The 27,309-nt window shown below is 41.9% G+C and overlaps 2 protein-coding genes across 3 annotated transcripts in view; one reads left to right on the top strand and one right to left on the bottom strand.

The window, feature by feature from the left end:
• LAMP1 (lysosomal associated membrane protein 1) lies at nt 1-27,309 on the top strand. The gene is made up of 9 exons (XM_050949861.1): nt 1-127; nt 13,994-14,112; nt 17,834-18,053; nt 18,191-18,349; nt 21,287-21,492; nt 23,774-23,896; nt 24,989-25,058; nt 25,258-25,428; nt 26,279-27,309. Exons 1-9 carry the CDS (start codon nt 76-78, stop codon nt 26,416-26,418), a joined length of 1,260 nt encoding a protein of 419 aa, XP_050805818.1. The 5' UTR covers nt 1-75; the 3' UTR covers nt 26,419-27,309.
• Nucleotides 2,432-27,309, bottom strand: part of GRTP1 (growth hormone regulated TBC protein 1) — a 138,835-nt gene continuing 113,957 nt past the window's right edge. The window contains exons 8-9 of one of the 2 annotated variants that reach the window (XM_050950341.1): nt 6,898-7,013; nt 2,432-4,028 (exon numbers count right to left, since the gene is read on the bottom strand). In XM_050950341.1, coding sequence (XP_050806298.1) covers nt 6,915-7,013 — 99 coding nt within the window. In that variant the 3' untranslated portion in view covers nt 2,432-4,028; nt 6,898-6,914. Of the gene's footprint in view, nt 4,029-6,897; nt 7,014-27,309 lie in introns of those variants that run through there. The other variant, XM_050950320.1, reaches the window with a different exon arrangement.

The raw sequence follows: 27,309 nt of genomic DNA, 5'->3' as shown, positions 1-27,309 counted from the left end.
CTGACGGGCGGGGGGGGGGTCTTGTGCCCGGCAGTAGCAGGAGCCGTAGTGCGGAGTCTTCCCTGCGCCTCCCTCATGGCTCGGGTCGGCGGCGGCCGCGGGCTGTTCCTGGCCGCGAGGCTGCTCGGTAAGAGGCGTCGGGCCCGGCCCGGCCGCGCGGCCCCCCCCGCCCCCGGGAGGGGCCCCGCTCTCCGGCCGCGGTTCGGCGCGGCCTGGTCCCAGCGCCGAGGGCGAGCAGTGCAGCCTGCCGGGCGGGGGGCGGCGTTCAGCGCCTTGGCCAAACCCGTCCCGTCCCCTTAGAACCACAGGGGCCCTCAGGGGGTCATCTAGTCCAACCCCTGCTCAAAGCAGGACCAGCCCCCGATTATTAACCCACTTCCCCAAACGGCCCCGCAAGGGTTGAGCTCACAAGCCTGGGTTTAGCAGGCCAATGCTCAAACCGCTGAGCTGTCCTCATGAACGAGCAAATCTGCCCTTCAGCGCTGCTGGTGGGGGGCTTGTCGTGTCAGACCAGAGGAGTTTGGGCTGGATGCGGGACTCTGTTCCACCCCAACACTGAAAACATCCTTTGCTTTTAGCTTGCTTTCCTCTGTAGTTTGCTATTTTAATGTTGTAACTTTAAACTTGTTGGGGTTTGGGTTTCCTGGAAAGATGCTCAACGTTGTGTGCTGTTCTTGATTTGCTAGATAAACGTAAGCTACAATTTAAGGGCAAGCTTCCCTCTTGTGTGGGGATGGTGGAGGAGTCCTCAGGGGACCCTGTATCCCTGGAGGATAAGCAGAGCAGAACCCACCTCTCTTGTGTTCCCTGGGCCAGGAAATAAGGCAGAGGTGCGAACTTGGAAGCAATGCAGAGCTCCACTGCGTGAGATAAATTCTTTGGACATACACAGATTAGCCTTTTATGTTGTTTGGACCTAGCTGTCTTAAAATCAAGTATCCAGGGGATTTCACTGTGCTACAAAGTTTTACTGCCTGAATATGGCTGTGAACCATTAAGTTAAATGACATGGTGCTGACAACTTTAATGGTCAGTGTAGATGGGACAAATATAGTCAATGTTGTGTTTGTAATGCATTCAGAGTGTCACCAATGCATTGATATCTGGCTGATTCTGTAGACATATGAAACAGTAGCTTTCAGATGTAGTGAACTTTCCCATTCGTTTTAGGGGCTTGTTGCCTAATGTGACTGTTTCAAATGATAACAGGAGTTTCCTGCTGAATACATTCAGCAGAAACAGGGGAGGGTGCAGTGGGGAATGCAATTAAACTTCCATCCCTCAAATGTAGCTGCTACGGCTGATAAGTGGAAGGAAGACTTGCAGGGAGAGTAAAACAAAATTCAGTATCACTAAGTAAAGGATCCTCTATTGACTTCTTCCCCTGAGAAGTGCAGCAGGGCTGGGCCTGCGCTCACCAGCAGCAGGAAGTGCAGCAACCTGGCCCCAGCCATCCTGCCAGTGAGTGCTGAGGGGGCGCTCTTGCCCCCAAGTCAGCCCCCTCTGCCCCCACAGAGGCCTGGGCCTCACCCACCACATGGGGTGCTGCGTAGGGCCCCAGAATAGCTAGGGACAGCCCTGGTTGTAGGTGCTGCTTTCACCTAATTCCAGTCTAAGGTGCAGCTTTGAACCTTGCCTTTGATGTCTTGGCTCTCAGTTCTTGCATTAGGTGTGCTGATTAAACATGGTCATCTAACAGTCACTTGCTGAAAAGCACTAACTCATAAAGGCAATTGAGGAAATTTGCATAATCTAGATTAAACGCCAGTAAATACTTTTCAGACACAATAGATGCAAGAACTATGTAGTTAATCTATTTGTTTCTCTTTGTAATGGGCATAGGTCATACTGGGGGACAATACAGGGATTGTTAGGCTAGAAAACTCTTGTCATAGGTTCATAACTGTACAGGTGGGCTGGATACCAACACTGTAGAACTCTGGTGTTTGAAAACGCATATCTGAATCTTGCAGCTTTGGTTCTTTTTGAAAACTTAAGTTGCAAGGAACTTGTATGTAAATGTTTCAGATCAGCTTTGTACTGCGCTAATCTTATCTTCACTGATGGCTTGTTGAAGCATGCTGTTCTTGAGATAATGTCCCATAATATATCAAATCCTGATGAGCCATTCAGAGTGGACTTCTATAGCTTTTCTGGCTTCTTCTGAAGAAACACGGTTCTGGGGCAATGTACTTGGCACAGTGAAAATTCTTGAAGGTGTAATGAAGTGCAGATGCTAAGTGGATCCTGTAATCCTCCTCTTCCAACTGAGATGAGCTTCCCAGGTGTCTGTTCAAAGGGAGCTGAGTTGTGGCATTAAGGTTTTGGCTCCTGACCAAATGGCCTTACTAAATTTTCAGGGGTGTATGGCATTGGTTACAAGTAGCACTACATGGTCTGCTGGTGAGCTAACTTGGTAAAAACTGTTTTGATTGAGATGCCAATACTAGGAGCTGAAACTAAACCTCAGAGGGTATGTCTCCATGGCATGTTCGAGCAAGCCATCGAGCCCAGGTCAACAGACTTGTGTTAATGGGACTTATTCTAGCGCTCTGAATTGCATCTCTGGCTCTGAAGCTATGGGGTGGGATTGGGTTTAAGAGCCTGAGCCCCAGCCCAAGCTGTAAATTGAAAGTACTGTGTATATGGCTGGTTTTAGATCTCTCGACCCAGGTCTGACCCTAGGTGCCTGGGGTAGCCCACAATGAAAATGCCACAGTCAGGGCAGGCTGCTAAAAAGAAGAGCAGATTCTGCCAAAATTGGTGGTTAACACTGTAGTTAGTCACTAACAGCCACAAACTGTGCTCCTGATCCCCCACACTGGTTATCAAGAAACAAAGAAAAATAATTCACACAGCCCCCTTTATTGTATTCCAGTTCTCTGGCTCCCAATCAGCAAGTAAGACCATAAGAGTGGCTGTACAGGGTCAGACCAAAGGTCCATCTAGCCCAGTATCCTGTCTTCTGACAGTGGCCAATGCCAGGTGCCCCAGAGGGAATGAACAGAACAGGTAATCAGCAAGTGATCTGTTGCCCATTCCCAGGTTCTGGCAAACAGAGGCTAGGGACACATCCCTGCCCATCCTGGCTAATGGCCATTGATGGACCCATCCTCCATGAATTTATCTAGTTCTTTATTGAATCCTTTTATAGTCTTGTCATTTACAACATCATAATAGATGTCCACTAAGGAAGGTAGTTATTTAAAACTCTACTTGCTATACAAAATGTTCTTCTGATCCTCAAAGGGCCATCCACGTTACCACATCAATACTAGTTTAGACCTTACCCAAAATATCATGCTGTCAGCCAATCCTTTGGTATCTAAAACTAAAGATTATATTATAAAAGAGAAGAGAGCTGTTAAATGGTCAGAGCAATCAGATACATACATATGACAGAGTTCTTAGCAACATTGGTGTTTCCTGGCTTGTAGAGTCCCTCTGGAACATATCCAGAACAAAGATCTGTCAGTCCTTTGTTCAAAGCTTCAGTTTGTAGAGAAGCTACTCCAGAGGTGAGAAGCAGGATAGGAGACAAATGGAGAAGATGCAGCTGCCTTTTTTATATTCTTGCCATGTGGCTTATGCATTTTGTCCCAAACACAAGCTCACAGCACATGGGCATGGGAAAGCATTTGGAGTCCCATGTCTACAGACATGTCCCTATATGTTGTCCCACTGACTCATAGGTGTAACCCCTGCCTTTTCTCAATGGGCTCATTGTACAACTGATTGTCCTTCATGGGCAAGCTAGATAGAGCTGATGTCACACTGTCTGGGAGCGTCACCCAGAAACACAGCACAAATTTGATATACAAATATACCACACAATTGTAACTCGCAGTACATACATAAACCTGATTATCATATTTAGCCAATCATAAATTTTCCACTGATGCCTTACATGGCATATCTCGTAGGAGTCATTGCAGTTTTGTAATACTGATAGCAATAATGTTATAAGTGGTCACCCATATTCCATACAGTGTCACAGTGGGCTGGAAGGCTTGCTGCATAGATGTACCCTGAAACGACAAAAAACATACAGCTGCAGAAAAGTTACCTTGTTAGAGAGGCAACTCGCATTTTTCAGCTAAACTAGATGCCCAAATTTTGATGGGATTGTCTCTTTCTGGTACTAAAGATGCACACTTTTCCAGTAGCTATTTTCACTTTAACTGCTGTCAGCTGTATTCTTTCCTTCCAGGTCACGTATAATTGTTTTAAAATCATGAGTGGCTTCAGTGAGAGGTGTCGTGACCAATTCTGCTCTAGCATGTAAACGAGTCCACTGCCAACCATAAGACCACAAACCTTAGTACCACTTTTAAAACCAATCTGAATACTTTATTGCACCATCTTTATACTGAACTGTACATATTTCAAATGACTCTTTATTCATTTGGTGAGACTTCAGTGTGCCAAACATGATATTTGAAACTTTTTTTATGCTTTTGCTTAGTAATTTGGAGGCATATTTATAGATTAAATAGCCTTGGTTGTGATGTGGATCGCAAGGTGAGGATGACTGGCTTGTTTGTTTGTCTTTTGTTTGGTTTTTCTTTGCTTAGCTTTTTCTACCTTTCATTGGCAATGAATAACATAGCACCATGTAGTACTGACAGCCTTACTTTTTTTAATGAAAATGTAACAAGTGTAGTAGCACTCCTTCCCTTTGATCCTAGAACATTTGGCTGCAAATGTCATGTAACATTCCACAATGGTTAATGAATGAGAAACCAAGACAATCTTTGGCATTCAGGCTTGGGCACAGAAATCTACATTTTCATCAAGTGGAAGAAAAATAATTAAGGGTATTTAAATTCAGTTCATTTCTGATGAAGTGGGTTCCAGCCCACAGAAGCGTATGCCCAAATAAATTTGTTAGTCTCTAAGGTGCCAGAATGACTCCTTCTTTTTGTATTAGTTAATTTGTAGTTTGGTCAGATGGCCCTTTTTAAGCAGCCATCTTGAAAAGAGCACTTAGGGAAGGCATGCACAATTTCTGTATGGAGGCTGAAGGTGCACCGGCTTGTTTTTGTTTAGATTAGAATATGAAGCTGGTTCACTGAACTAGTTTGGTCTGCACCTCTTCTGTCATCTGTTTTTTCTTAGGAGACTTTTCTGTTTAGTTCAGTCTCAGCCCTGAGTTTGAAGGTATTCCCCACCCCATCCCAAAGATGCGGGCTATCTTTATTTATCTGCTCTTTTAGAGTCCTGGTGCAAAACTCTTGAAACTTTTAAGTTTCAGATACCAAATGGAACTTGATGTAACTTCACAGTGACTTTTCAAACCACACTTGCAGCTGCTAAATGGCCTTTTTCTTATTTTATTTAAGCTGGAAAAGTTGAGTGAGTAAACACCGTAGCAGACTTTGACCTTGTCTTTATAGTGAACTGAAGAGCTAAGAATCAACAAATATTCCCCCCCATAACTGATGTGAAACATTTATTACACTAACATGCTTGAAAATCATGAATCAAAATTAAAAACTGAATCCTTTGTAAAACTTGCACTGCATGTTGCTATTCCGCATGAATTCTGCCCTGCCCCTGTGGTGAGAGTACATTTATTTAGCTCTGTATGGAGTATGATGTAGTCCTCTCTGCTTCGTATGCAAACTTTTTACCTTTTGGCTAATAGTTTGGTTACCTTAGGGTAAAACACTGTTGGAGTATTTACACTAGCCTTTACAAACCTGTTAACTACTGTGAGCTAATTGGCTATCGGTTAACTCATGGTGGAAATCTAATACAGACTGCTAACTATTGGTATCTTTATCTAACACTAGTGTGAAAAGTATAGCATAACACCCCCCCCTCCCGTGAACTACCTTCAATATTCTGTTTACATTTAATATAAGCTGCAATACTTCAAATTGACTTTCAAAGACCCAAATACCTATTAGCATCGGTACACCACTTGGGATTTCAGTTACTCATCCTTCCTCAGGATGGAAGCCTGACCAGGCTGGGTGCTGCAGAGAATTCTCTGGGAATAAGTGGAGTCTTCCAGAGTTTTTTGGGGTGTTTGTTTTGTTTTAAACTTACTCTCTTTAGGTTCATCTACAGCAGAGAGAAAAAAGCTGTTGCCACTGCAGCTTCAGGCAACTGCAATTACTGCAAGATACTTCTGTCTGTTGTCCTAATGCAACACAAATATGGTCCACGTATCACTGTTGCATCTCAGGGCAAGTCTTAACAAAGTTTGCACTTGCATTGGCCACTGCATTCACTGTAACACTCCTGTGGACTGGAACAGGTGTTACAGCTGCACTGGTGCAGTTGGTCCCTCCCACTCTCTGTTCTAATTGGGTCTGAAGGCAGTTGATGAGGGTCTACTCTTGGCTCTACCTATTGCTGTTCCCTGCTGTCCTCCCCTTCCTCCCCCCCCACAAAAAAAAAAAAGGTGGAGAGAGGTAGACTCACAACTTCATGTATGCTTGTATTGATTTTAACTTACATGTCACAAAACATCAAACCTAACCAGGTACTGTGCTGGTCTCGTCTCCTGAGAAACAGGAGAGTTAACAAACGCACATTAAACACCTGCTTAAAACAAATCTTGCTGTTTGTTTGATATCTTGTGATCTCTCACATCCCTCTCTTCTGTCTCTTCAGTCCTCTAATAAAGGGCTTGTACTGAATGTGCCCCTGGGTTGCTATTACTGGGGGGGGGGGAGGGGGGGCGGCTCTTCTCAACTCTGATATGGACCACTCCCCTGCCTGGATGTGGGAGGGAGTGTTAAAGAAGCTGTTAATTCAGCTATAAAATGGGTTCCTAGTCATCCATTGAAGTGACTGTGGGTTGTAGGTTCTAACCCACAACCAGAAGTACAATAAGACTGACAAACAGCTGAATTATTTAGACAGAAATCAAACCAAATTCCTTACCTCCTTGGAGCACTGTTCTACCAATAAGCACCACACCACTTGGGAACGTGCCGCTGGCCCAGAGTCTGCCTGGCAGAAGGTGCAGGCAACTTCCTGCCATGCTCAAGCCATAGTATCTGCATGCACAGCAGTAAGCAAATGTTAACAGGTTTGAATAACAAACTATCAATTATCCAGCAGCTCCAGAGAGCTGTTCAGAAGTTACGGGACAGGCACCAACTTGCACAGGTTGTGTTGTGGCAAGTATGGTGTGTGCAGTGCCTTCATTGGCACACAGACTGGTTATGGCATGCTGAACCATTGTAGTTAAACAGATTACAGTGTGAGATTTCAGGTGAGGTGGATTCTAGTGGCTAACCCTCTTCCTCCCCTCTCCCCCAAAAAAGCATAAAAATACTAGGGGGAAACCCCCGCTGTGCAGACAATGTGAATCCAAGCTAAACAGAACTGTTACATAAACTCTAGTTCTTTCAAAAACTAATCCGCTGGCTTGAGATCTGTGTACCAGACAGACCTCTAGAATCATGGAACAACCCTAATAATGAAACTGCCGCAGCAGAGTAAATCATTAATTCCTGCAGGCAGCAATCTGGGCAGTTTTCTTTGGGAACAGATAAACTAGGGTAGTCAATAGGTGGACTGTGGATTGAATCCAGACCTCAAGATACTTTTGAACTGACCCTGAAATCTTTTTATTTACTTATCATTATTCTTTTATTTTTATTTTCTCCAGAGTCTGGACCTTGACTCTCTGGAGTCTGGACTGCGACAAAATATAGACTACCTCTGGCATACACTGCAACAACTGAAAACATGTTTTAACAAACATTTCAGTTTCAGTAAGCGCTAAACACTCCACCCTCCCCACACACACTTAAAAAAACCTGTTCTCTGTCAGAGGCTGGATATTGAATTTAGTGCACCCAATCTGAAAGGGTAGATCCTTAATTACATCTATACAAGCTTGTATTATTTGAAACTCTCTCTGAGGGTAAAGAAAAGGGAAATCCTGACATTCTATTTGAGCATCAAGTGAAAATTACCTAGCAATGAAAAGTTAAATAACTAATATTGTTTCTGCTAATGAATTGCCTGGTGGCCTGTATATCTCCACATGATTATTTTGCATATAACAAGGAGCTGAAATGGTAACTTGTAACATAATACTCCACCAGCATGTTAACTTGGGATCATAGCAAAACAAAGGCAGTTCTGGAAGTAAAGGCTCCTTTAGTAAGAGATTCAACATACACATGGAAACACAGACTTCAGGTAGAAATATAGGCAACTGGTCAATAGGTAAAGATTCACAACTGGGCCTTCAGTAAATCATTCATATTTGTCACTTGCATGTTTACTTCGTCACAATTTCTTGAGTATTGTATTTATCCAGCTGTGATGTCAATCAGTCTTTAAAATTACAATGTCTTTGAATCCATTTTACAAAGCTGTATCACCTTGCTCTGTACAGTAGTAGCAATGCAATGAAAAATATTTCCCATGGAGATTGCTGACCTCTCTTCGCTTTCAGTGATCACTGTGATTACTCATAAACACTAGTCTCTAGAGCTATTTAATTATATACCCTGAAAGTAACCACCAACTTATGGAATCAATGCTCTATTAGTAACAAATTGCAACAGTCTTCTCTGGAGCTGTCAACTGTTAAACTAAAAGTCAGAAGGTCACATCACTGATTGCTTAAAGTAAACAGGAGAAAATAAAGGTCTGTTGAATTAGCCTGTACTATGGTAAGCACAGGCAGTGCTGTAACTGTATAGTGTTCTTTAATGAGTTACATTAAGTAAGGCTCAGTTCTGTAATAGATCTTCCTAGCACTGACTCATTGTAATAGGTTGGTGTGAGTGTGGATGTACAGTCCCATCTTTAGCATTTAACAGTTTGTAAATTCTCTGACATCTTGTAGATGGGCTGAGACTTTCACATGCTGTAAACTGTGACGATCTGTACTGAAACTGTCCCCACAAAATCCACGAACGGCTTCTCCCTTGCAGACTCAAGGGATGTGAGGCTGCCTTCTTTTGGTTTCCTTGACTGTTCTTTCCTAACTCCCCTCCTTTCTGTCTGGTCCTTTTGGTGTGTTCTCTGCTCTCCCTTCTCTTGTGTTCCCCTGTCACTGATCATCTTATATATCACCGTGCCCCTTCAGTGACCTGATCAGCTCCTGTGGTCTTGAACCTACACTGTCTACCCTCAACCTACTTCTGACTTCTTCCCCATGTCTATGCTTGCATATCCTTCTGCATGTCCTAAATTAAACACAACAAAACCTGAACTGTACTTTTCCTCCTAAACTACCTGGCCTCCTCACTTCATCAATAACAGCTCCACTGGCTTCTGTTAGTCTCGTAATGCTGGAGTTACTCTTTCCCTCTCAGTAAATCTAGTCACGTCCCATGGGTTCTCACTGGTTAAAGTGCTGATTCATGCCTTCGCATGAACTCTTACAGGGGCTACAGTAAACTGCTCTTCTCCTACAACTTCCTCCTCCTACCTTGACATCACCTAGCAACTAAAATAATCCTCTCCTGCCACTTTAGCAGTTATGCCTCCTCCTTTTGGCCTCTCATTCCTCTTTGCTTCAAGATCAGATTCTTCATCTTTGATAAGGCTCCACTCCTGTCTCATCTTCCACTCTGTTGGTCCTGAATTCACACCTTCTGGGGCGTTCTCGTTTCATTGTTGCTTCCTTAATCTCTGACTCTGACATTCATTCCTCTCTTCACATTGCTGCTCTTCTTTGGCTTGGAATGATATTCTTCCAGTGTGCCAAGCCTTTTCTCCTCCTGCAATCTCGTATCAAACCCTGTTTCTTTCCACTGCTGGCTTATGTTCCTGTGCCACCTGATCTTAATTCTAATAGCATCATGTTGTTTTAAAGGTTAGAAATCCAGCCATCTGACTGTGCAGCTCGGTGGCACCTAAATATACTAGAGATTTTCAACACATAATTCTTCACTCTTTTCATCCGTGGCTCTCAAAGCACTTTCAAAGTATGGGCAAACCCCAGTATCACTGCTTTATGAATGGGCAACTTGAGGTATAATTTAAATATAGTACTGGATCCTCAGCTAAGTTAAACCTGAGCTGTTTCACAGCGTTCAGTGGAGCCACATAGAATTGGTCGACATTTTCTCCCAAAAAAGGCCTTTTTGACTTAAATAAACTTTCATGGAAAAGCCTCCAATTTGGTCAAATCTTCCTGATTTTTATTGAGAAATGGAACGTTCATTGTTGGTTTAAAAACTTCTAGTTTTTGGAAGCAGGAGTAAAATGTGAGCCCAGTGCAGGGCTTCCTTCAAAATCACAAGGGCTACAGACCATTCCCCCTCCCCCCCCCAGGGTTTAGGAACTACCTCAAGGTGTGTGTGTTGTGATGAACCTTGATTGTGGAATCGTGGAATAATGGAGATCCTGAAATATAAACAGCTTACAAAACCCTACAGAAACGATCAATATTCAGTGTGATCAAAGGCAACTAAAGTGTCCTTCACCCTGTCAATCCTCACTGTGCCAAGTCCTGTTGATGAAACTTGCAAAATAGTCATCCCGGGTGAAATGGGATCAGATTGCTGCTTGGCTGTGTGTCGATGCCTGGCTTTATCCCTGCAGCTCTTTCCCATCATGAGGAAGGGAAGGAAAGTGACATTTGTGTTTTGTCAAGGGCTGCTGGGTTAGGAAATAGTGAAGAATCCCCTCATTCTCAAGCAGTGTGAGGGAAAGGAGGTGTCATTCTTATCCTCCTGCCCTCTTACTAACTAACCAACCGCTCACCCATTTTAGCACTGACTTTTGTATATGTCCACTGCTCCAGTGCTCCAGGTGAGCTGGACATGTATTGGGAAAGAGATTTGTTTCCACTAGTAAAGGCAATGGAATGGGAAACGGACCACTGGTAGCTTACAAAGGCATTCTGTGCTAAGATCATGGGAGAGATGGCTTCCACGTGGAAGATTTAAAGTAGGACTGTGAAGTGAGTGATTGCATATTTAGTCACAATTTTTTTAATCGCACTGTTAAACAATAGAATACCATTTATTTAAATATTTTGGCTGTTTTCTTCTTTTTCAAATATATTGATTTCAGTTACAACTCAGAATACAAAGTGTACATGCTCACTTTATATTTTTATTACAACTATTTGCACTGTAAAACCCAAAAGTCTTTTTCAATTCATCTAATACAAGTACTGTAGTGCAATCTCTTTATTATGAAAGTTGAACTTTCAAATGTAAAATTGTTTTTAAAAAAATTTTTTTTAATTCAATATAAAACTTTAGAGCCTGCAAGTCCACTCAGTCCTATTGTTCAGCCAATCACTCAGACAGATAATGCTGCCCGCTTCTTGTTAACAATATCACCTGAAAGTTGTTACCTGAAATTGGGCCAGCTAATAAGCGTAGGGTGGATTAATGACCCACCAGAATTTGGCAGAAAGCAGCATGTTTTATACTGATATTAGCTCCAAAAAAAAAAAAAAGTTGGTGGGGGGAGCTCACACTCACATACTCACGCTCCCAGGACAGGCATGGCACTGGAGATGTTAGGATCCTTGAAGGTAACTGTCCATCACTACGCTGTGGATGAAGGTAACTCTTCCCGAGGCACAATGAAATGCAGTGGGGCAAACCAATGGCCAGGTGGTCTAGGCAAAGGGCCTTTACGGGAGGTACAGTCTTGTGACTGCAGTACTGAGCACGTGGCCCCTTCCCCTTTTAACCACCTGTTCATGGCCTGTGACTAGAGAGGACTTGACCACATCTGGTTGGTAACACTCCACCTCACACAATGTCCGTGCATTGGGTGAGGTGAGCGCTGTCTAATTAGAGTCCCAGACACCTTGTCTGCCTGGGAACTCTTATGATCTTCCAGCTGTTCAAGCAGCCGATTCATTCCACAAGCATTCCAGGAGGGAAAGGAAAGAGGAAAGCCACTTGACAAGTATTCAGAGGGAGAGGAGACAAGGCGGGGGGAGTGTAACATCTTTTGCTAGGGTGACCAGATATCCTGATTTTTATAGGGACAGTCCTGATATTTGGGGCTTTTTCTTATATAGGCTTCTATTACCCCGCACCCACCCACCCCGTCCTGATTTTTCACACTTGCTGTCTGGTCACCCTACCTTTTGTGCATACAGATCACTGCTGTTCGTACAACAAAAGTGAGAACAGTGTTTGTATGACATTGTGTTAGCACTTATTACAAGATATTTACATGCTAGATGCACTAAAGATTCATATGTCCCTTCATGCTTCAACTACCACTCCAGAGGACATGCTTCCATACTGATGACGGGTTCTGCTCAATAACAGTCAAAAGCAGTGCAGACTGACACACGTTCATTTTCGTCATCTGAGTCAGATGCCACCAGCAGAAGATTGATTTTCTTTTTTTGGTGATTCGGGTTCTGTAGTTTCCGCATCATTGTGTTGCTCTTTTAAGACTTCTGAAAGCATGCTCTCTACCTTGTTCCTCTCAGATTTTGGAAGGCACTTCAGATTCTTAAACCTTGGGTTGAGTTCTGTAGCTATCTTTAGAAATCTGATATTAGAGCCACCTTTGTATTTTGTCAGATCTGCAGTAAAGTGTTAAATCAAACATGTGCTGGGTTGTCATCCTAGACTACCATAACACATAATATTGGGAAGACTGCAGGTAGAACAATAGAGCAGGAGACATACAATTCTCCCCCTAGGAGTTCAGTCACAAATTTTATTTAATGCATCAGCATGGAAGCATGTCTTCTGGAATGGTTGAAGTGGCATATGAATGTTTAGCATATCTGGCACGTAAATACCTTACAATGTTGGCTACAAAAGTGCCATGTGAATGCCTGTTCTCACTTTCAGGTGACATTGTAAATAAGAAGCGGGCAGCATTATCTCCTGTAAATATAAACAAACTGGTTTCTCCTTGCAATTGGCTGCACAAGAAGTAGGACTGAGTGGACTTGTAGGCTGTAAAATTTTACATTGTTTTGTTTTTGAGAGCAGTTATGTAACAACAACAAAATCTACATTTGTACGTTGCACTTTCACCATAAAGAGATTGCACTACAGTACTTGTAGGAGGTGAATTGAAAATACTATTTCTTTTGTCATTTTTACAAGGCAAATATTTGTAATCAAAAGTAATATAAAGTGAGCACTGTGCACTTTGTATTGTGTTGTAATTTAAATCAATATATTTGAAAATGTAGAAAAACATACACAAATATTTAATTTCAATTGGTATTCTATTGTTTAACAGTACTATTAAAACTGTGATTTATTGTAATTCATTTTTTTAGTTAATTGCGTGAGTTAGCTGCCATTAATCGACAGCCCTAATTTAAAGTGGTGGTGGTTTTTTTTCTTCTCCCCTTGAAAGTACAGAAGTACTAACTAGTGTCTTCAGGACACACCTACAGATCTCGTTGCAGATAAACATGAATTGTTTTCATCAGACTGTACCTTGTCACTTGAAGACTTTTATCCAAAGCTTTTCTTGTACCAAGGGGGAGGGATAGCTCAGTGGTTTGAGCATTGGCCTGCTAAACCCAGGGTTGTGAGTTTAATCCTTGAGGGGGCCACTTAAGGATCTGGGGCAAAATCAGTACTTGGTCCTGCTAGTGAAGGCAGGGACTGCACTCGATGACCTTTTCAGGGTCCCTTCCAGTTCTGAGATAGGTATATCTCCATATATTTTTTTATGTTGTATGTGTCAGTCCTTCTCTTGGGGTTTAAAGTGAGCACTGTATGGATATGTCTGTACGTACAGTGCTGCAATCGTGCAGCTGATACAGCTGTGCCATTGCAGCATGTGTTGAAGGTGCTCTATGCTGACGGGAGAGCTCTTCCGTCAGCCTAAAAATGCCACCTCCACAAGCGGCTGGAACTATGTCTGCAGGAGAAGCTCTCCCACCAGTGTAGCAATGTGCACACGAGCGACATAGTTAACCGACATAAGCGCTCAGGAGAGGAACATTCTCAACCTTGAGCGATGTGAGTTTTGTTGACCTAGGCTATGTCTACACTACAGCCTGTTTCTTCAAGTAACACTTAGTTTCAAACTAACTACTTGCCACTCTTAACAGTGTTTTTGCAGATGTCCTCGTCAGCATTTGAAGTGAATGATCAGAGTGGTAAAGTCTGCATAATAGCTAATCTGTCAGCGTCCTTCTCAGTGGAATACCACACCAAGAGTGGTCAACAGGTAGGAGCAGTAGCTCAATGTTTACTTTCAATTTGCATTTTAATCAGGCAAACTGATGTTGGTACAGGTGGGTTCTGTTAGAAGTTAAAGCAAATATTAAGCCAGAAAAGCTCCTTGCACAAACAATGCTTTTTCAATCTTTTATTCCTCCTTGCTTCTGCAGTAATGGCTCTCTGACACCTTATTTCCTGAGTAGACTTTGGGAAAAACTAATAGCACCAAGACTGCCAGCTGCTGCATGAACTTCAGTGATTTAATTTGTCAGTTTGGGGTCCTAACATCAATACTAGAAGCTGCTGCTGAAGGGTGCATTTAATACTTCGGGTTACATAATACACTTGACCAGTGGTCCCCAAACAGTGGCATGCCCCTCTAGTGGGCATGGAGAAATGTTCAGGGAAGGGGGGGAATGCAGCAGGGCCCAGGCCAGACCCTGCTGGCGCTGCCCAGCTCTGCTCCTAGCCTGGCTCCTGGGGGGCGTAGACAGGGGTAAGGCGAGTGCAATGTGAAAAGTTGGGGGACCACTGTACAAGAGCAGCAATGCTTAGTTTGCCTTACCTCAGTATAGACAATCTCTCAAATCCTGCAGGTATTGCTGTTGGCTCCTTTCTTAAATTGTGACCCTCAGTTCAGCAGACAGTGTGCCCTTTATACTGTGATTCTCCTGCTTTGTGTATGCACTTAATCTGCTTTTTATGCCAAGAAAAAATTTAGCCCCTATAGGCCGCTTCAGGAGAATTCTCTAGATGTCTATTTACCAGTTGTATAGCTAGACTCCACTCGAGTCTGTTTTGGTTTTGTTTTTTATGAGAGCTCCAGTGTACTGGGACAATTGCTGAAGCTGCTGGGGTTGCATATCCAGTTTGTAGTTCAGTTATTAGGTCAACAAATGATATGTGCTCATTAAATACTCATTTGAGTATTTAAATTGTCCACTGCTTTTAGTATTCTGATGTAATGGTCTTCCTTTGAAGATGGCATGGTACAGCTAGTGTTGCCACCTGGCCAGGTTTTTCCAGCATTGTTCCTTTTTTTGGCAGTCGGCCCAGGAAATCTGTAAAGGTGCTTACTACACACTGCAAGCGTCTAGTCTTGTGGGCTCAGGATCATCCTAGATGTCTGTTTTTTGTATCTTAGAGGTGACAACTCTAGGTCCAGTGGACAGGGCACTGGATGGAGAGTTCTATTGGCTCTGCTCTCCTACTGACCTGCTGTGACCTTCAGATTTTTGCCTTAGTGTCCTCATCTGTAAAATGGGGATGATACTTTAGCCCTTGTATCTAAGGAGCTCTCAAAGCATTTTACAGAGGAAGGGAACAATTGCCCAAGCCAGTCTTTTTTCCGTTTATAAAGCAACATCTAAAACACTGCATCGTCTGCATTATGCCAGGCTCAGTACAGCACTGCCAATTGAATCTGCTCATTTCAGCTGAAATGAAGAGCTCTTCAGAAGCAGCCGCAAACTATTTCTGTAAGATTATTTTTGCTTCTCTTATTCTGAAACTTGGAACACTCTCACCTTTTTGAGCATACTGTTACCTTAGCTTAGTTCCCTATGTCTCAAAATATACTATCACTACAGCTGAGAGTGAGTAGCTTTTGAAACTGAAAACCTTTTGCATGACATACAAAAAGTCTTCAGCGATCTCAGTGAGGAGTTAGTTGGTTCAAAGTCTGTCCACGTTCTTCATCTATTCCAGTGGACTTGATTTGAAATGTTGCTTAGTTCTAGAATTGAAAGATTAACTGCTTAGTTTATTTGTGCTTCACTTGACTTGATACAGATTTTACACGAGCAAGTTCATTATTCCTAAAGTGCTGCAATGATCATGCCAGATCTTGAATTATTTAATTTTTATAGAGAAAACAGTCTAATAAATCTCCATAGCTATAAATAAAAAAAATTTTAGTAGCACCACTGATTGCAATTATATTGCACCAAGTGTCAGTGATGATCATCTTTAAGCAAGTGTCTACTGGAAATCAATTAAGACTGATTCATTGCACCTGCTGCTTTTTCTGGCTGAAAAAAATATAGCTTGTAGCCAAGCAGCTCTTCAAGTTTCAAGTCCGCTGATCTCACTTGTGTTTAAAACTGACTTGGATTTAAATTAACTTTAACTGAAGTGGTTTTAAAATAAAGTTGTAACCCTTTGGTACTATTGCAAGTTTTAGGGGTGTACGAGTAAGATCTTGTCTGCCCTTCTCTCCCTGCCCTCCAGGATATCACCCTAAATTCACTGCATATCCTAAGGCTAGGAATCATGCTAAAAATCTTGCTCAATCATTCAGTTGAATAAATTGCACATGCCACAGGTGAAGAGAACTGGGAATTGCTGTATATTTTAGCACTGAAAACTAAAAGGAAATTCTTATGCTGATTGGTAGGATGTCTGTTTGGGCTGCCTTCACGGTAGATACCACTTGGACTAGGGCACTTAACTTTAAAAAACAAAAAAACCTGTTGGTTGCCATTTAATCAGTCTGGAAAGGAATTAAAAGTTGAGCGTAGATACAGCAAAGTGTATGCATAGAGAAGAGGAATGCAAAATGAGATGGCTAGTAAGGGGGGAGAGAACAGACTACACTGAACAGGAAGATGGAACTGCTCAATGGGCAGAAATTACTGGATGGTGGGGTATGGTGGAAAGAAACAGAAGAGAGAATGAAAGTAAAACTGGAGATGATTTCCTGTTGTGTGAATACTCTTCTTCCTCCATCTCTTACAAGTTTTATTATATTCTAGAGAAATGGTTAGCACAGACGAGATGGAGCCAAATGTCTGCTTATACATGTGTATAAAGTGCCGTTTTGAGCAGCTAGCTTCTCTATCAATCTGTAATCCCTTGAGCTTCATGCCTTATTAGACAATATTTTAGAATGTCAAACTCTGGCTTAGCAAGATTCCCGTTTATGGCATGTATGAGGAATGAGCTGTGGAGGGCCCTAACATTCTAAACTATCTAAAAATTGCACCCGGGTTAAGTCTGACATACACTAACATTCAAATGAAGCTGCTTTCTTAACTCAAGCCAACTGGCCCTTATAAAAGATCAACTACACAGTGTTTCTCAATGACTGGTCCATGGATTGGCATCAAGCCCTGAGATCTCCCTGACACTGTTTAAGAAGGCAGCAAGCCAGTCCCTGGTATCAAAAAAGGCTGAGAAACATTCGTACAGCTTGTTAACTTTCCAATGTTCACTTTGGCCTTCAGTGCCAATGTAAAACCTTGTCATAACTCCTCCTATTGCTCCTTTTCAGAAAGTAAGTAAAATAAGATTTCCAAGAATCATAGACAAGCAAGAGTAGTGCAAACTGTTCTGTTTAATTTAGTCCTTGTTACCCAGATGTATTAAACACCAGAGAACAAAGCTTAAGTTCTCCCAACTTCCACTTTCTATCTGAGTTCCTGTACCTCAGCTTCTTTAGTTCAGGAAGTTGGGTACAATCTGACTCATAGTGCTAGTTTGGAGGAAATTAGGAGGGGGGAGGTGTTTCCTTAATTGGACATGGAGCTAAATGCTTTTTAAAAAATCGTAAACCTCAAACACTAAAGTGTATTTTGAGGGTTAAGTACTTGAATGCTAAGAATGTTCACCCTGTGGTAATGGACTCTGGCTGAGAGTGCTGGAGTAATTGCCTGGGATATCTGAAAAGTAACAGTAGGGAAGGCGTTTACTAATCCCATTTAAAACTCTCTTGATTTTACCCACTTTAGCTGACAGCACATCTCGCGCTTGCACAAAATGCTGAAGTACTGGCAAACAAAAGCAGTTGTGGTAAAGAGAATGTATCGGCTCCTATACTGGCGATTGGATTTGGAGCAGGACATTTGTTACAAATGAGTTTCACAAAGACCTCAAAGCTGTACAGCGTTGATGAGCTAACATTCATTTACAATTTGTCTGATACAACTGTGTTCCCCAACTCAACTGGAGGTGAAGTAAAAATTTTATTGACTCTCTCTTGTATGCTCCTGAATTGTTATACATGTGGAATAGCACTTTTTATTTTTCTGTGCAGTGCTGTCTGGCGATATCCTAATCTTTGCACAACTGTAAATTTTGTGTTACAGGAGAAAAAAACGTTTCACAAAAAACTAATATTCAGGCAGACTTGGACACAAGATATAGATGTTTCAGTACCAACCGGATTAATATGTCAGTTGTGACCATAACTCTTAGCAATGTTACACTCCAAGCATATCTTGTGAATCATACCTTAAGTGGAAATGGTAAGTATCTCTGGTTTATTGAGAAAATATACTGAGACAAGCCAACCTACCTTGTTGTTTGAGGCTTGTGACTAAGTAATCAGAAATAGAAATATCCTGTCACCTCAAGATGACTTCTGTTCACTGCCAGCATAGGCTGGATGTGAAAGCCACCATCTGACAGCTGTACAGTGAACTCATGTGGCTTCAGTTCACTTTCTGCTGGATAGGTACCCGCGTCATGACAAGCACACGTTAGCAGCCTTGGTACAAGCCAAGGATTGTATCTGCCTGGACACTGTAAGTATTAAGAAAGGGTCCCTAAAGCATATTAGTGGTGCAATATAGGAGGCAGTGGCGCCTGCTGCTGCCTGTTCTGCACCTGATAAACAGGACCAGCCATCAAGACAGGGTGAAATCCTACTCCCACAGATGTTGATAGCAAAACTCTTTTCAATAGAGTCTGGATTTCACTCTAGCTGTCTAGTACATTCCATGAACATCAAATCAATTCAATTAAAAAAAAAAAAGTTGATGCTGGTGCTTTCAGCATGAATTCTCCCCACCAGGACATCCTCAGCTGGGTCCAGTGTATTCCATGGAAAACTGGGAAAGGGATTTGTGAGGGCACGACTGTTCAATGGAATTTCTGGAAGGGTGCTGAATGAGGCTTGTCCTTGTGTAAATACAAGTGTAGACTGTGTTCTTCACTGGTTCAGCTACACCTGTATTCATTCTCATCAGTGTGCAATTCTGATAGTGTAGTCACAAGTTAGACCGGAGATTTTCACTGTGCTGGTCCCCTCCAAGAGTGTCTTGGGATTTCCTTAGCTATATATTCCTGGCTCTTTTTTCACATGGGGAACTGGGAGCTGCTGCTGCAGAAAGGGAGACCTGACTCTTACTTGCTGGTAGCAAATTGCCTGCTTTCCTGAAGAGAGATGGGCAGGAAGTTTACTTGTTCAGTTTTTGCCTTGGTCTAAGATGATATTGAAGAATCCAAGCTCGTATTCAATATTGGCCTCTGATCAGACAGCTTGGCATCCTTGCTTTAAAAAGGTGGCTAGTTATTATGGGGAACCATATTTTATAAATCGGTGAAGATAACACATCTGCACTGTATTTGGGACTTACTCCCATGTGCAAATGGGATCCTTTCTTCTGCAATACACAGGCTAATCAATTTCCCCAGACATACTGAAGGTCTCCATATATGGGGGCCCTGTAGCTGCAGTAATTGTAGGAAGATCTTCTGTGTGGCACCAGACAGAACCTACTGAATAGCACTCTGGCTTGTCCTTATGCTCAGACAGGGGGAATAATCTCATAGGCCAGGGCCTTGGCTCAGAGAGCAGAGCCAAACAGGGCTTCCATGCAGTATCTACACCAAGTCCACCGTGGACCGGAAAGGCTGGTCCAGTCTCCCACTGAGACGTAAGCTCCCTGGCATACCTTACCCTGAAATGGGCAGGAGATGCCAAAGAACATACAGGGCTCTGTTACCATGTATGTTTTGAGGGTTTAATTAGCTTGAAGTTTAAGTACATTCCTTCTTGACCTGCAGCCCACAATAAAACTTACGGAAGCAGAAATTTTGGAGCATACTTATTTTAAAACCACTGCTAAGCGGTTAAGTAACCAAAAACTACATCCACAGCATGGAGACTAAACTCTGAGTGGTTCCTCAGACACAGAAGCCAGGTCTGCACTACAGTGTTTGCTGCGTGGTCTCTTGTATCCACATAAAAACAGTAAATGTGACGCTTTAAAGGGTAGCATTCTTGGAATGGGACATAATCATGGCTCAAAGCTTAAGTCCTATACCACAGGGATTTCCTTTCCCTGACTGGCGTGCCTGCCTTAGAAGAGGAGCAGAATGCAGGAGCCTTGGCTGAAAAGTTGCTAAAACAAGTCAGGAACTCATATTAGGAGACCCCTGGCATCTCTTGGCAAACGATAGGGATGGGTTGGGTCACTGCTCCCCTATGACAACTTTTTCTTCCTATTTAATTACCATGTGGATCCTGGCTTTGAACTGGACAAGAACGGAAGCTAGGCTGGCCAGCTGAAGATGCATAAACCAGAAATTGTTCCCTTCAGAGAAGTGGCAGGGGCGTGGCTACTAGTGCAAGCAGGTCTGATGTAGGAATTGACAGAGGAATGAACCTCACAGGTTGTGCCTGTGCTAGAGTGAAAGGTGTATTTTGACAATCATTAGAAGGAGCAATGCAGAGCAGCTTGTGAACAAGCTCCGTAAGAAGCTAGATCAGGCATGGGAAAACTTTTTGGCCTGAGGGCCACACTGGGGAATAGGGAGGAATCAGGGCTGGGGTTGGGGCATGGGGAGAGGCTCAGGGATGCAGGTCCCAGAATGGCCATATACTAGAAAATGGCTTTCAAGGATAACGTAAGGACCAGCTTCTGCTTTCCAGTGTGCTGGCAGCCAACAGACTAGGGTTGCAACATGAGCCTAGCTATGTATATGCCAGCAGGGGGCGCTAGCTGCATCTTGATAAATCAAGGATAGGTGTAAATGTTCTTGATTTAGTGAAAAGACATTAATGTCAAACTAATGGATAGATAGCTTCTGTTTCACCATAAACAGCTGTTCTGCTAAAACTAATAAGGGTAGGCATGTGTCATCTTGATAACAAATAGAATGGGTTTCTCAAAACCCATCATGGTTTTTTCCATAATACCTAGTACAAAAGTAGAAGAAAGTGAAGCTGACCAGTTCTGTATTGAATCTAACCAGTAAAAAGTAAATTAGACTCTTGAATTTCTTTCATTTGTTCTTAATAGAAAGTATTAAGACTAAAACTTCTTAAAATAAGGGGATGTTCATTCTCTCCTCTCCCTCAAAGATAAATTACAGTCTTAAAATCTTTGTGAATGACTTCCTTGTAATTCTGTGCAATTGTACTTGATGTTTATCACCTTGTACGCTTTTCGTTCCAGAAACTGTGTGTGCTGCAGATAAGACACCCACTACTCCTGTAGCCACAACACCTACTAGCCAGACACCTACAACAAGCCAGGCACCAACCTCGCCTCCACAAAATCCAATGACTGGGAAATATAATGTGACTGGTACAAATGGAACCTGTGTACTTGCTCATATGGGTCTGCAGCTTAATGTCACGTATCTAAGAAAAGATGGAAAGGTAAATCTTGTTTGGTTTTTTTTGTACACTAAAAACTTTCACAGAGAGCTATGCTTCGTAGGCTGGACTGGGTGCTAACCGTACTCCATTATGGTTCTCCAATTGTTCAACATTTTAACTTGATATGAATATTCAGACAATACAGAATTAGTGTAAACTTGCTATAAATAGTGTGTTCCTGATGTACTGGGAGCTGTCCTGGATAAGACCCTTAAATGTGTCTCCATTACAAAGCGGGACTCTACAACTTGAATGTTGAAATCCAACTGAAATATATTTGTTCAAACCATAGAAACAGCTGAAAACATCAAAAGGAGAATCTGGAAAATGAAGATGCTACTTAAATGCGTTTGCGTCATTTAGACACACAGATCAGTCTGTTAGAAAATGAGGCATCTGAATATGAACAAACTTTCAAATTCTGTGCAGACAATTGACAGTTCTTCTTTGATATTATGATATTGCAATTTGAGTTTCAGTCTCGCATAGTTTCACAGTTTGTGCCAATGTCAAAGACCAGCACACATGAACTTTGAGGGGGCAGAACTGGTTCATAGACTAACTTACTAGTCTTCCCTGCAAATAAATATATATAATTTTTTTTTATTTTTTATTTTTTTTTTTTGCAACAGTCTATTGGCTCTTTTTCAGTCCGCCTCCTGCCTACTCTTTGCTGCAAAGCTCAGCTCACCAGCTTTAGTGTCAAGCCTGTACCTTCCTACACACATACTTGGTTCATTAACAGGTCTGCTGGAGGGGAATAATTGGGGAAACCCACTCTGATAGATTGGGCTCTTTCCTGGAAAACCACAGTAAGGCTTAGTGGAAAGACTAAAAGGTCCCATCCTTAGGGGAGTTAGGTTGCAAGATCCCTTTTGCTGGTCCATGATTTGGATGCAAGTCAAAGGAGATGATTGCAGTCAAACGTTGGATACTGTGAGCTCCAGAAGGTAAGGCATGTGAACTGGTCTGTGGATGTTAACGTTGCTGGGGGCTTGCTTGATCCCTAATGATTGTATTGATGGGAAATGCATTTCACCACCTTAGCTGTAAGTTACAGGTCTCTTGTATGGAATCTAGTAAGCCAATTCCTGCAACATGAACTTCTAGCCCCTCTGAAATGGTTCACTTGTCCCCTAGTGCAGTGGCTCTCAACCATTCCAGACTACGGGACCCCTTTCAGGAGTCTGATTTGTCTTGCGTACTCCCAAGTTTCACCTCACTTCACAACGACTTGCTTACAAAATCAGACCTAAAAATACAAAAGTGTCACAGCCACACTTACTGACAGATTGCTGATGTTCACGTTTTTACCATATAATTATGAATCAATTGGAATATAAATGATGTACTTACATTTCAGTATAAAAAAGTCATTGTATGAAGTTTTAGTTTGTACTGACTTCACTAGTGCTTTTTATTTGTCCTGTTGAAAGACTAGGCAAATATCTAAATGAGTTGATGTACCTCCAGGGGTATGCGTACCCCTGTTTGAGAATCACTGCCCTAAAGAATAGTAGGAGTTTATAAAGATCTCTTCTAGGGCCAGCCAACCTGTAAAATTCTACTGGCAGTCTGCTTCCAAAACCCGGTTCGCAGCACTTCTATGTATTGCTGAGGCAGTTCGGTGATTCCTTCTTACCCCTGGGTTGGACATTTTGTTTTACACCAATCAAGACACAGGTGTTTAATTTGGCAAGTTATTTTATCAGAACGCTTGTATGTGCAAACTTCTGATTCAGTCCAACAGGCTTAAAACCTTTACCCCATAGCACTCTGCAAACAGGATTGTCTGAAATGCTGAGACGTTAGCATTGTGTAATAAAGCCTTTCAAACTCTCTTGCCTTTACATGACTCTGTAATCGGCAAGATAATCCCTTCTGGCCTTTCTCAGCTTTCCCTCATGTGGAAGCAGAAGAGTGTTCATATGGTTGCTTTAATCTAATTTAATAAGCCTTAGTGCATCAGTGGTGATGGCTGATGTTTCCATCAGGCTCTTCAGTGCAGTACCAGCTTCCTTATCCACATGTTTTAGCTGGAAAATACAGTTTGACTGTAGCTAAGGATCTGGGCCTTAGGGAGAGCACAGCAAGGCTTGAATGGTGGTGTAAGCACAAGGAACCTGTGCCCACATAACGAGCACTTTTTTACATGCATGTGTGCGTCCACATGCAATTTTTCATGCATCTGAGCAGAAGCCAGGTAGCAATGAGCTGAAAACCGAGGTAGCATTAACATCTTGCTGTAAGATGTAATAACTAGCCCTTCTCTCATCCATAGACTGGACTGGATGTGCTGAATTTTGTTCCAGTGAATACATCTTTCTCTGGGAGCTGTGACCATTCCTCTGCCTTTCTGAGCCTGACTTTCGGGAGAACCAGACTTGTATTCCAGTTTCTCCTGGTAAGGGTGTTTAAATGTAGTATCTTGCACAGCTCTGGCTTGCTTTTTAGATGTGACTAAATTGTTCTGGACTCAGGATAGATTAATTTATTTTGTGACAGTGAGTTTTATTCCAAAAAAGTTTTACATCCCCTACGGAATGTATAACAAATGAGCAGGGAGAAGATTTTTGTAAGTAGAAGAAATGGAGGGGAATGAAGAAGCACTTTGTTGTTAATACGTTGTGCAATTGTCCATGAATGAGACTGTTGGTAGCTCTGTTACTTGAAACGGCCTTTAGGGGAACAGACTTCTGTAAATAGGTGTTTCATCTAATTACATGACAAGCTTGCAGAAGGAATTGGATTAAAGTCCTTAGTAATACTGTTTGTAAAGCATGACTGGTACCTGCTGGTTCACTGCCTTCTGCAGTGATTTGTTAGGTACTATGCTTCCTTGGTTGCATCAGCAGCACATGTGACAGAAGAGTTGATAGCCCTTTTATTTCCCTGGGAGGGTGTGTTCAGGATATAGTATGTTTGCTCACTGACCTTGAGCAATTATGATCAGCCTGAAATTTCTAATTGTCAGCCTTTAAATGCTGACAATATTGATGTTGGCTTGAGTTAAAGCCATTAATGTAGACCCTGGCTTTCTTGAAGGCCTTCCAGTGAGCACTTGTGCTGTATCCTTGCCTGTATTCTCCAGATCCCACCATCCTGGGTCAGCAGGGGACTGTGGTTTTGATGTGGTGTTGAGAGTATTTATCTTGTTTACCATTTTCAAATGCTAACTTGGTAGCTCTTTTAAAAGTCTCAGGGCATTTTTAGCTTGACTGCCAGTGACCACTTTACCTGGCATATTCTTTCCTGAGTTGTATCCCTCTCCATTGTGTCTTTTTTAGAAAAAAAAAAAAAAAACAAAAAAAAAAAACTGTAGTTAGTATCACATTCTAGAATGTCTTGGGGTTTGGTTGGTTGTTTTGGTGACCTCAGCAGTTCTAGGGAGGATGTATTAAACTCTTCAATTGTAGAACTAGGTTGTACTTCAACTGTTTAAAACATGTCTGAATGCCAACCCTTTTGTGGGTTTTTTGTTTGTGGTTTTTTTAAGAATGCAAGTACTGAGAAGTTTTTCCTGCAAGGTGTCAATGTGACCACAACTTTGCCTTCTGAAGCTAAAGGTAAGGATTTTTGTTAAATAAAGTCATAGACGAGCTCTATAAATACTAAGGAGCCTAGATATGTGCCCACTAATACGGAGTGTGAAGCCCGGGGGTGGGGGAGCGAATATGCATTTTATGTGTTAACTACTTGAATTTTCTTAAGCCTTTGCAACTTTTCTCTCAAACCCATTTTGTTATGTTGCCTTTTGTTGCACAGAAACAAAGATTGACGTTTTTAACCACAGCATGAGCGAGCTGAGAGCTAAACTGGGGAACTCCTATAAGTGTAATGCAGAGGAGAAACTTTGGGTCACAGACCATGTCTTTGTCAACTTATTTGATGTTCAGGTCCAGGTTTTCAAGATTGATGAAAACAAATTTGGAGCAGGTAAACTGCCTACATCTACACTTTCAAGTGTCGTTAAAGGTTTTAATAAAATCGGTAAAACATGCAAGTTCAAGCATATCGGAGTATTTTTTTCAGAATCTAGTCTTTAGAGTTAATGGCCAGTTCAATAAATTCAGCTTGGTCTAAAGCTCACAGTCACAGGATGCCTCATTACAACTGTGACTCAGACCACCAAGTACAGCTAGCTGAGTGTCTGAATTAAGGCTAGTGCATTACATGTAAATAAATGCAAAGTTTTCTTGGAATAGCGCATATAAAGACACAGCGCACCATTGTAGTGCGCAGAAAAGCTTTGGAGGATCTGTAGTTCCACTTTCACACCAGTGTTCTCTTGGGCAATCATACCAAAGGAGCAAAGATCTGAGAAGCTGACTTCCCAACTGGTTAAGTGATCTCTGTGGCTGTAGTCACAAGGGAAGGTGTTAAGTGAGAGGAGTTTGGGTAGCTAGGAAGAGAAGGTGCTTGTGGGCTCCTGTAGTATTGGCTCTATTAATGTGTGGGAAACTCGTGTGTATATATAAATCCACTATGACACTGTGCAGTAAATCGCACATTGTGTACCCTCTTGATAAACAGTATTCACTGTGTACAACAAGCTGTTCAATCATTCTTTACTGAATCATCTTGAAAAGCAAGCTGACTTACAGTAGCTATGCTGAGAGCTCCTTCCATTGTTGTTGTCAGGCTACAAGTTAAAAGTTAACTGGCTCAAGTTTAGCATTCAGCTGTATGCTAGGATAGAATCTTCCAACATGAAATCAGCTGAGAGTTTGGTACCTTTCCTGTCAGCGGGCCAGTTCCTAATGTGAATTTTTTTTCCTCTTTACAGTGGAAGAATGTCAACTGGATGAAAATAACATGGTGATCCCTATAATTGTTGGCGCAGCCCTTGCTGGACTTGTCCTGATTGTCTTGATTGCTTATTTGATTGGCAGAAAGAGAAGCCATGCTGGATATCAAACTATCTAATAACTTGCACTTAAATGAATCCAGGGGTTGATAAAGAGCAGTTGCAAGAAGTGGATAAATTAACTTCCCCTAAGCTGAGATTCCTTATTATAAAGGAGCACAGTCTTTCTTGCAAAATGCTTGTTAAATTCTGCTTTATTAAATGTGAATCCATCTTGCAGCATTTAACTATGCACGAAGGAATAACCTCTTAAATTCTGGTGTTTAAAGTTGCTAACTGGTTAAATAGTTACCTACTTAGAAACAAGCTAAGAGTGCTTTTCTGAATTGGCATGAATTCAATGTCAGTTAGAAATATTCCAGACTGGTGTGTAGCTAATTCATTCACTCAGATTTAAGTCTAACAAAGGGAAGCTTTCATTGCTTGTACTACTACGCTCCTGTGATGAAGTTAGTAATTCTACTGATAATTACTTACTTTAAAGGTATGACAGACCAATCAAAATGTAAAAATTGATTCCTCCCCTCCCCCAAATTAGTAAAAAAAAAAAAAAAAAAAAAAAAAAAAAAACCAAAAAAAAACCAATTTTTTTTAAGCTTTAAACACAGTATGCCTGGCATCTGCAGGTATGAATAATGCAATACTCACATTATAGGAACTCATTTACAATTGGGCAATTCCCTATTTTGATATTTTTTGATGCTCTGCCAGTTTGAGCTGGCCCTTTTAAAATATATAAAATAGGTGTTTTTATTTACTTTTTTTGGTAAAGTGAATTTCAGTCTCTTCTGGTGGGTGTTTCAGGGCAATCCTGTTACTGCAGATATGTACAAGATCAATTTAATCTGCTGACTCTCTTGCTTTAAACGTGGCTTGGGTTGTACACTTAAGGATCAATTCTTATGTATGCATTGCCTATAACAATGCTAATAAAGACACATTTTTCTGTA

Source organism: Gopherus flavomarginatus, chromosome 1, assembly GCF_025201925.1.
Source record: "Gopherus flavomarginatus isolate rGopFla2 chromosome 1, rGopFla2.mat.asm, whole genome shotgun sequence".
Classification (NCBI taxonomy): Eukaryota; Metazoa; Chordata; order Testudines; family Testudinidae; genus Gopherus; species Gopherus flavomarginatus.
Note: the sequence above shows the minus strand (reverse complement) of the source record. Positions and strands in the feature narration are given on the sequence as shown.